Raw genomic sequence first — 10361 nt, 5'->3', positions numbered from 1 at the left:
CAAGACTGAAAGTAAATCGTTCATGTTGCCAATAATGGTAAAATAACGGCATATACATCGTAATTACATATAATTGTCGTTTATTGTTCACATTTGAGAGCACAGCTCCACATTTCTCTGTGGAATTGATAAAGTTTTTATACATTTTATATAAAGGCACTGTTAACATTGCTTGAAGTGTCACTTAACCATTTTACATTACACTGCACTTTTACTGTTTCTTTTGCACTTCTGGGTAGATACTAAGGTGCATTTCGATGTCTTAGTTCATAGTGCAATGACAATAAAGTTGAATCCAATCTAATCTTGTACTCAACGAACATATCTCAAATATACTTTGATCCCAGACCATCCAGAGACAGAGAGACAATAAGTAGGGCCTTAACTTTAATTCTGTATTTCAGTGGAAGCCAGTTCAAGGATCTAAGAATTGCAGCAGCATTTTGAATGAGTTGTAAATGTGTAACAGTCATATTAGGTCAGCCAGTGAAGAATTATATACAGGACAGCTGCTCTAAGATTTTAAATAAGAGGCAGAAAAGCGATGAATGAGTTTTTTTAAAAAATAATAAAAAAGTAAAAAATCAGGCAACTGCTGAGAGATTAAAAGAAACGAAAAGAGTGGATATGAACTTTAATGTTGTATTGCACTTAAAACTAATTGTCACATAGACAAATAGGGCATCAGGGACCGTGGCAGCTGTTGCTATGGTAACATAGTTAACTTTAAGCTGTTGTGCTGTCGTTCAGTGGTAACTAGGCAACGAGACGCTCACGTTTTCTCGCGCTACAGCTAGAACAATTAAGACTAAACAGACGGGTTCTTTAAACGTTCAGCTTTAAAACTTGGAAATGATAAAATTGCAACAGAACGGATGTCGTGTTGATGTGTGTCGGTTCACTTATTAACTGCGCAGTTTGTTGAAAAAGGTTACTCTTTGACTAGTTTAGCTTCGAGCTAACTAAGTTAGCTTCTGCCGTTAGCGCCGTTATCTTGACCGAACGTAGCTGAGAAAGCTCTATGAGAAATATTAAAAAGTGAGACTAATCTCCTTGGGGTTGGATATCATGTCAGATGCTGAAGCAACATCTGATGAAGCTGAAAAGCAGAAAATGCAGGACAGCGAGGATGAGGATGAGGAGAAGCAGAGGAACAGCAGTGAGGATGCCGAGGCCGGGATGACTGGACAGTCTCAAGTCTACACTGCAACCAGAGACACTCTTTTCCCAGTGAAGAAAACTCACACCAGAACACACATATTGGTAAGTATGCCTTGTTGAGTGTGTATATATGTACCATATGTACTGTTTGCATATCAACCCTCTGCACTTGCAGTCAAGAAAGTTTCAACAGAAATTGTCACCTTTAACAAAAAGTGTTTTGCAGGACAGAAAGTTCACAATTTGTTCTTCATCCAGTCACTAGAATGGGTCTTGGGGATGAATCCTTTTCTCCCCGTCTTCACTCTGCAAGACCACGATCAGCTGGTGGTCCTTTATGCTGCAGCTAACGTTGGGATCATTTATAATCACACCTCCAACTCCCAACACATACTTCAGGTAAAAATCACTGTTAGTTTTCAGCGTCTTGAGGAACAGTCTGTGTAGATTCTTAGTCATCCAGGTCATGGTAGTCCTGAGAGCTTCAGTATAAAGCAACTACACTTTTCTTTTTGGTCTTTATCTGAGTAATCTTTAGTTATGTAGAACTAAAGAAGCAGCTTGGATTAGAGTTATCAAAAAACAAAAAGAGAAGTCCAGTTGCATTTTACTGAAGCTCTCCGGACTGCTTCTGAGGAATGTGAGTCAGCTTCCCTCAGACAAAGACTGTACTATGTGTAATTTGAATATCACTGTAGCTACAAACGGTGGGGTCCAAAAGTCTGAGATATATATTATATTTTCATGGAAAATCTGGAAATAATCAAAAAGCTTGAAGTTTTAGAAACACGAACTCATGAAGTTGTGTCATGTAAAATAAATAATCTTTCAAATCTTGCACTATTTAGGGTTCAGCAGTCAAGCTTTGACGTGGCATTAACTGTGTTAAATCATTTGAACCAAGAGGTACATTTTTTACAAACTGAATCCTTCCAATGAAGTACCATTCAGATGGTATTCATATGGATTTGACCTACTTATCATCGGCTTGTTCAAGTAAGTCAACTTCATACTTAATAAATATGGCTATGCCTCAAATTTACAGCTGAACCTCCCTTAGTAAGTAGCATTATGATAGTGGGAAACATGGCGTCAGAATTAAGTGAAGGTGTTATTACTCAAATTGTTATTATGAGCAGAGAGGACCTTTCTCATCACTAGATACTGAATAGACTGAATGCTTCTAAAGAGGCAGAGCATGGTACTCTAAAGCACTTTGTGGAGACTGGATCACTTGTATTAAAGCACAATCAGACAGACCGAAATTGACCACACAATCATAAGAGTAATGCATCAAGCTTTGTTCACTCTTGACAGCACAATGTTCTATATAAAGAACCCAAGACTTCAATCAGCAAAACCACTGTCACAGGTTGACTGTCTACTGGTGCTTTCAGAGGACAAGTAGCATCTCTAAACAAGTCCATACACGTGGCCTAAGACATACCACTTAATGGTGGATTATGGAAAAAAGTTGTATTTACAAATGAATCCAAGTCTGAGATTAGTAGCAGTAAAAAAAAAGGGTGTAGTTAAGGAGATGAACAGAAAAGAGAATGATACTGTAGTATAGTACATCTACAGTAACCATGGTAGTGGGAATATTCAAGACAGATTTGCACCAAATCAATTCCATCCTGATCAAGAAGAAGCAGCAATCCATTCTGCAGAGACATTTTGCACCCTTTGGTTTGCAGCTTTATAGAGAAGGATTAATTCTCCTGCAGGATAATGAATCCAAACACACCTTAAAGCTTGTGATGCAAAAGAAGACCAAAGAGTGCTGACTGTCTTGGACTTTCCTCCACAGTCACCTGACTTAAACCCAAATGAACATTTATGGGCATCTGAAGATGCACAAACATTCCAAACATCGCACGAAACCTTTTTGGATCCATGTGAGATCATGCTGGGATAACACAGTTCATCAGGTTAGAACAAACTTGTGGAGGCCATGCAGCTCCAGTGTTGCTGTTAACAAAGAAAACGGGGGGCACATCAAACACTAGTTGTAAAATCCATGTGCATATATCAGACATATGAGCATCTGTTATCAAGAAAGTATTACATTTGCAGTGAATGCTAAATAGAAGTATCTTTATTAGTGGTTTCAGACTTTTGGACCTCAAAGTGTATCTCTTGATAATAGATGTCAAGGTGTGATTTTAAATAGTCTACTGTTTATACTCGTCTTCAGGGTCACTCCAACCCCATCTCATGTATGTGTGTGAGTGAAGACAGACGCTGGGTTGCCACAGCAGACAAGGGGTCGAAAAGCATGGTGATCATATGGGACTCCTACTCTGGGTATTTCTATATTCTACATACATTAAGGCATTTTTATGTATTAACCATTGCTCTTTATGTTATCTTTATGGTAACCGCTTGTGTAATCAATATCCCAGTATTCCTGTGCATACACTGTTCGATTGTCAGTCGGACAAAGGTGTCACTGCAATGGCGTTTTCAAGAGACACAAAACATCTGGTAACCATTGGGGCCGAAGAAGTTCAAGTAAGTAAGACAGAATGGTGGAAATAGACAGACTCAATTAAACATTTTTAAAAGATAAAACTCTGCATTGTTCTGTCTAGATGGAAGTGCACTATTTGGGGTGAGGGGACGAATTTATTTAAAGTCTGGTCCCTGATGATTAATAAGAAATACTGACAGGACTCTAATTCAGAAGTAGTGTTAGTTGATGATATCATAGTGCACAATATTTATCTGTGTATTTAGGATCTTAGTCTTACTCTTACTTTTTTGCAATTTCAATTTTCATACTAAAGTAAATTCACATTCGTTAACAGCCTATTAATCATATGATGATATTTTTAGTGTGTGTGTATCTGGGATTGGACCAATGAAACACGTGAGCCTCTGTGGTTTACTGAACTCAACCCTAAACATGGTTTTCAAGTGAGTAAAGTTTGTTTTCTTTTAACATTTCAATGTCACACAATTTTTTGCACGTGGCAGCGACAAGATCAGCTGTTCAAATATTGAGTTGTTTTTCAGGATTACATCATCTTTAATCCAAACGATAGCACTCAGCTGGTCAGCAGGAGTAAAAGTCATCTATTATTCTACAGCTCGGTAAGTTTAACTGTTCTTCGTCATTTTTATTTATTTTTTACTGAAAACCACGGTACAGTATGTATGTTTATGACATTGATCAGCTGTTCTTTTTTCAGGCCCATAGAGGTCTGCGGTACTTTGCCCTAAAGCTCAAGCGGGTAAAGATTATCATCCAAATTTTGTATCTGATGTTGTCAGATATGTTTCCTGAGTATTTTGATAAACATTGTTTTTAAATGTTTGATCTGTTCACCATTGCAGTTCAGTGATGCTGCCACTTATGCGATCAATGCTACTGAATTTACTCGGCCTGCTCCTGGCCCTTCTGGAACTGTCAGCATATCTGATGCGTCGCTCAGTCGGTCTATTTTTCACTGGAGAAAGCCTCAGGTCCTGACAGCCATTGAAGGCAGCATCATGGTGTGGGACGTGATGGAGGACCTAGTTGCAAACCAGTCCCAACCCAAAGACAGAATTAGGCTATTCCGCCTCCAGCAGCACCCGATCACTGCTCTCACCGTAACTGACGGGTAGCCAGAGTCAGAAATATTCATTGTCGTTGCCTTTTAAATATGACATGTATTTTCTGGTCTCTAATCTCTTTTTGTTTGTGTGTGCTTTGATGTCAGCTGTATTGTAACTGCTGATGCTCAAGGCCAAATCATTTTCTATGATGAAGAATTCAAGCTTCTGATATGGTACGATAAATTCAACCTGGACGCTATTGTCTCCATTTCCTTTTCCAAAGAGTGCACAGAGGGATATCTGGAGGACTGCACCCTGGAGGCCAAACCACTAATAATCAGGTATAATAAATACAATATATTATGTCTTAAGTCTGAACTAATTTGTGCTACAAAAAAAGAAACCAAGAATACAGCATTTTCACCCAGCTGTCCTCTTCCTTCCTGCAGGAACTTTGTTGTTTCCACAATCAGTTCCACAGTTGTACATGTGAACAAACAAAGCAGCATCCCTCAAATCTTGCTGCATGACAACACTGAGCTTCTACCCACGGTGGCCTGCCACCCCCATCTGCCAGCTGTGGTCATGGGCACTAAAAGGGGCATTTTAGAAGTGTGGGACTATAACAACAAAGTAATCACTGGCAGCAGGGTCTTTGAGACAGAGACGCAGATTCAGTGTGTCGCTTTCGACCCTAAAGGTGAGCGAGTCTGCTTGCTGTTCCATGTAACCAGTGTTTCCCAGCAGCTGGATGGAGTTTTGTTGTTCTGTTTTGACATTTAAGAGCTGCACTTTTGTTTCCAAACAGGATTATACCTGGCAGCTGGTTTTGGCAATGGAGCAGTTCACATACTGAATCCCAGCACTTTAAAAAGTGACCCCGAGGAATGTTTCCATTACACTGACGACAGCATCCATCTCATCACCTTCTCCTCAGACTCAAAGTATCTTGCCACTGCGGTGAGCGAGTCTTTGGATTAGTCTCAATTTTTTAAGTGTATGAATTCAGTTGCAATAGTGGTTTCAGATAAAATGTTGACCTAGTTTGGCTGTGATCATAGATTGCAAACCCATACTTTATATGCATTTTTATAACTTCAAGTATGATGTGAACATTTTATCTCTCTTTTTTTTTATGGATAGGATGCTGGAAAAGCAGTGACAGTGTTCCATTTACAGACTGATAATTGGTCTTCACCTCGCTGGATGTTTTTGGGCAGATATCGCTCTCACTACAAGCCCATCAAAGACCTTCTTTTTGGAGTTCACCTGGACAGCATGCAACCCAGGCTGCTCTCTCTGGGAATGGACCGCCAACTGGTTAGTCCACTTTGTCAAAGTTGTAGCACTATTGTCTAGTTTGGAGTATTATGATACTGTTGATATAGGATTTTTAGTGCACACACCTCTCGTGTCATGTGTGGAACTGAACAATAGGTGGAGTATGACCTGGAAAACAGCACCGTGAACCAGCTCCTCATTTTGAGCTCAGAGTGCATTGAGCAAAGTGCTGTGCCGATGTGCATGACTTGGTATCCACCCCTCTCCAAGGAGCAGTTTCTTCTTATTGCCTCAGACCAGTACAAGATGAAGCTTTTCAACAGTACAACAAAGATGTGCAGGTCTGTAAAATACTGCAACAAAAACACATTTTATGGGACTTACTGCTGCCACTGCAAAAAAAAATCTTACAAGTGTGCATTACATGTTGTACAAAAAACAGAAAGACTCTTCTCGGCCCAACATACGGTTCTCCCATTAAGCAAATAGTGGTTCTTCCCAAGTCTAAAGAACCTGAGACAAACTCATATTACCTGGCATTCATCACAGAGGACAAGGTCAGTGCTGCAACTTGTCTGTAGTATTTTTTTTATTAAGAAAATTGATCAAATAGCCGGATTTATAAAATTAAAGTGAGACTCTGTGTTAATACAGATTATTCATGTGCATTTTATTGTGTTTTTACCCCAGACAGGTTGTGTCTAACCCTGCACTACACTGTGTGCAGATTTTTTTCTGTCTTTTTACTCAATGTATTAGTCTGATGCTTGTTGTCAGTGTTGAAAGAAAAAAAGCAAAACAAAGTGTTTCACATTATTGATAATTCCACTAAGAGTGTCTTGTACGTCCTATAGGTGGGTCTCCAGATTTTACCTCTGGATGGGAATCCCTACAAGTCGAATGCTTTGCTCTGCCATCCGACAGGGGCGTCCGCTTTAGCCTGCTCCTACGACGGCCGATTTCTTTTTACTGCAGGAGGATCGGACTGCACTGTCCTCATGTGGGAAATAAACTTAAAGTAAGGTTCAATGGTGCCAGCCTGGGAAGCAGAGGAAATACATGAGCAGTGTAATGAGTGTAATTGGTCCCCTCTCTTGTTGTGAATGCAGTGTGATGGAGGCAGCAGCTGCCTTGGGTGGAAAGGACCTCACACCATTTTACACTCTCTTAGATGGAGGAAAAGGGGGCAAGTTCTACAGGGTGAGTTAAAAATGTTCTTACTTCCTACGATTGCTGAGTGTTAAGTAAACAACTCTGATTACTGAATTGGCTTGAAAGGAGAAGCATTACTTATTATTTTATTTTTTCTTTTGATTTAATGAGCTTTATGATATTCATTCTTTAGTTTCACAGAAGTATTTGTCCTGTGTTTTCACTGATATGTTATTATTTTAGCATGCAGCTCAGAAACATGTATGCTGGTTGAACATGTTTCCTCTTCCTAGTGGCACTTTGTGTCTGTGATAACAACATAGTGTCACTGAGTAGATCTGATTGTTTCAGCTTTCTTGATTATCCTTCTACATGTGCTTGATAGTAATGATGACACGTTAGCTTTGACAATGCAATTGGGTTCATTTTATTTAGGTTTTCTCTGATTATTTTGTGACTACTTTTTGCTGACTTTCTATGCATTACTAGCGTGACTGTAATTATGACTTAAATTATCACAGAAATATAAACCAGTGTCGAAAACTGGAAAATGTACTTTGAGCGACAATATACTTTTAAGAAGAAATTTAAACTCAAGCATGCAGTCTTCTATCATCTACTGAAGAGCAATGCTCTGTGACATATTCACACATATTTTGTATTTCTAGAACATACAAGACCCCAAGATTGAGATATCAGATATCATGTACTTAAAGTTGCATTCCTGCTTGAGCTATGAGTTTTATACAGTAATTTATGATGCAATTTTAACCACAGATTCTTAGTCTTCTGAAATTTTCTAACCATAGGAGATGGAGGACTTTTTCTACTACTGCCAAATCCGTCATCAAGGCCTGGACTCAGTGGATAAACGGCAAGTGTCGACAAAAATTCCCTTGTCCGAGGTGCCTTCTCTGATGAGAGCTTTGGCCTACTTCCCTACTGAGCGAGAGGTACAGTGACTACAAAAAAAGCAATTTGATGCTTGTAATAAGAGAACTGTACTAACAGTTAATTGTCTTTTTTTCACCAGATAGAAGACATGCAAAATGAGGTCAAGTTCAGCAAGTATGCCGAAACAAAAAAATATGTAACTGACATTGACCTGGAGGAGTTTATCAAGCTGTATGTGAACCATCGGCCAGCCTTCGATACTTCCAGCAATGAGCTTGTTCAAGCTTTTCGCGTCCTTGGTGACTGCCACAGCACAGGGCAGCCTGTTCTGCAGAGATGTGAGCTGCTGGAACTGCTACAGCTTCGAGGTGCGCTACAGGCAGCAAAGGATTAGTCTACCTGTTTTCAGCTGTGTCAAACAATCTTTATCTGCTGTTCCATGTTTCATTGTCAGCATCCAACGTATGCTTAATTTTTGATATTATTGACAGGAGAACATATGACCAAGGAAGAGGTGGCAGAGTGTTTTACCGCAATTTTAGGCCTCAATGAAGAGAAGGAAGAAGAAGGAGCAGGATGTTCTGAGCACGACAAATCTGATAGTATGTAGCACAAAAACATACTCACAAGCCACACCCTATGCACCTAAGTCACATAATCGCTGAAGAACAACCATCACTTTTTGATGTGTGTGTGTGTCCAGGTGAAGAACATTCACCGGAGGATGCGATTCCAAATGAGATCTCTGCGGAGACATTTACAGGCTACATCCTGGGCTTCCTGTCATCAGCAGAGCAGACTGGCAGTTCTCCTCCTCCAGAGTGATGAAAGCAACAACTTGTCTGCTGGGAGATGCTGTGTTGATGTCACTGCTCTTTTTAGGTTTTCTTTCTACAGCATGTCCTAACAGACATTTTAGTGTTGTAAAATGTGATGAATAAAAAAAACAATATTACAGTGGAATGTGCTTTGTTTGGGAGGGGGGAATGACATGTAGAAAAATAAAAGTAGTAAGTAGTTTTTGATACATATACAGCGCCCTCCATAATTATTGGCACCCCTGGTTAAGATGTGTTCTTTAGCTTCTTGTAAATTCAGTTTTTTTTCTAAATAATATAGGACCACAATGAAAAAAAGAGGAAAATTCAACCTTTAATTCAAGTGCATTTATTCAGTGTGAAAAAAAATCCCACATTAAAAAATAATTCTTTTACATCAAATCATGTGTCCCACAATTATTAGCACCCTTAATGTTAATACGTTGCACAACCCCCTTCATTTGAGTTGAGTTGAAGGTTACATTTTTCTACAATTTTAAGTGTGAGAGTATGTTTCTGCAATAAAAATTGAATTTATTTTAAGGCTTTTAACACTTCTTAACAATTATCTTTTTTTAAAATGAATTTTTCTGGCCTTTTTGCCTTTATTAGTCAGGATAGTGAGAGAGTGAGACAGGAAAGGGGGGAGGACCTGCAGCAAAGGGTCATGAGCGGGAGTCAAACCCAAACCGCTGCATTGGGGAATTATAACTCCTGTTCATGGGTCGCCCGCTCATATATAGGGGCGCCCATAGTTTTTGATATTTAAGGTACTTTTTTCTGTTAATATCGCTTTTCAATCATTTTGAATGCTGAAATTTTAAATGGTATTTTAATGAAGATGTACCTCTTAGACCAGTGGTTATGACAGAGTTTACTTCCTTTACGAAAGTTGCATCTATTCTTAACAAAAATATAAACAGACAATGAAATATTTTATCAAATTCCATCCATTCTTTTTAACATAGGGGAATCAGTATTTGTTGTTCCAACACAGCATCTCTACAACAGAATAGATGCCATGAAACAACAACATATACTCTATATTGGAAATAATACCTGGCAACTCATGAGTGGGGTCATAGACCAGAACTCACAAGTCAGTAACAAGTCATATATCTGTAAAGCACTGAGTTAATAAGGTTGTTGATGCTGCTTGTGGAGCATTGCGCCCCTGTTGCTGAAGACCTTGACGAAGTTGATAGATATTTTGGGGAACCGACACGTCCATCCAGAGCTGTCTGAAACTATGTCTTAAATGACAAATGGTGGAGCTCAAGTGTCCGGTTGCAGCCCTAACTGACATGCAACATCAATACCTGAACATTTGTCACCAGCTGAACAGCTCCAAAACTTTTGGTGCACAACTGGCTAAACTGAATCCTTTTCTAGCCATAACAACAGGAGTAAGAGATTTTTAAAAACTTTTTCTCGTAGTCAGAGAAAAAGACTGTTTGCATGCAGTGTTTATATTTTTATTCAGTGCAGACACTTTTCTTCTGTTTTCAGAGG

At 39.2% G+C, this 10361-nt stretch overlaps 1 protein-coding gene across 1 annotated transcript; it reads left to right on the top strand.

Annotated features, from left to right (window-relative positions):
- Positions 1-1068: 1068 nt before the first annotated feature.
- Positions 1069-8866, top strand: cfap251 (cilia and flagella associated protein 251). The gene is made up of 20 exons (XM_008294444.1): positions 1069-1263; positions 1420-1560; positions 3359-3468; positions 3567-3675; positions 4000-4080; positions 4180-4257; positions 4356-4397; positions 4501-4769; positions 4869-5045; positions 5154-5404; positions 5513-5664; positions 5848-6024; positions 6142-6326; positions 6428-6542; positions 6840-7003; positions 7095-7185; positions 7947-8090; positions 8171-8399; positions 8523-8633; positions 8735-8866. The coding sequence occupies exons 1-20, from the start codon at positions 1069-1071 to the stop codon at positions 8854-8856; spliced, it is 2943 nt and encodes a 980-aa protein (XP_008292666.1). The 3' UTR covers positions 8857-8866.
- Positions 8867-10361: the final 1495 nt, after the last annotated feature.

Source organism: Stegastes partitus, unplaced genomic scaffold (assembly GCF_000690725.1).
Source record: "Stegastes partitus isolate 25-593 unplaced genomic scaffold, Stegastes_partitus-1.0.2 Scaffold963, whole genome shotgun sequence".
Lineage (NCBI taxonomy): Eukaryota > Metazoa > Chordata > Actinopteri > Pomacentridae > Stegastes > Stegastes partitus.
The sequence above is the reverse complement of the archived record's forward strand: the minus strand, read 5'-3'. Positions and strand labels throughout refer to the sequence as shown.

Bases quoted from the DNA above. Each gene is read 5' to 3' on its own strand.
- cfap251 (XM_008294444.1), top strand. From the start codon at position 1,069: ATGTCAGATGCTGAAGCAACATCTGATGAAGCTGAAAAGCAGAAAATG. The intron at 4,258-4,355 runs GTAAGTTTAACT...TTCTTTTTTCAG, and splicing joins ATCTATTATTCTACAGCTCG to GCCCATAGAGGTCTGCGGTA. The intron at 8,400-8,522 runs GTGCGCTACAGG...TATTATTGACAG, and splicing joins GGAACTGCTACAGCTTCGAG to GAGAACATATGACCAAGGAA.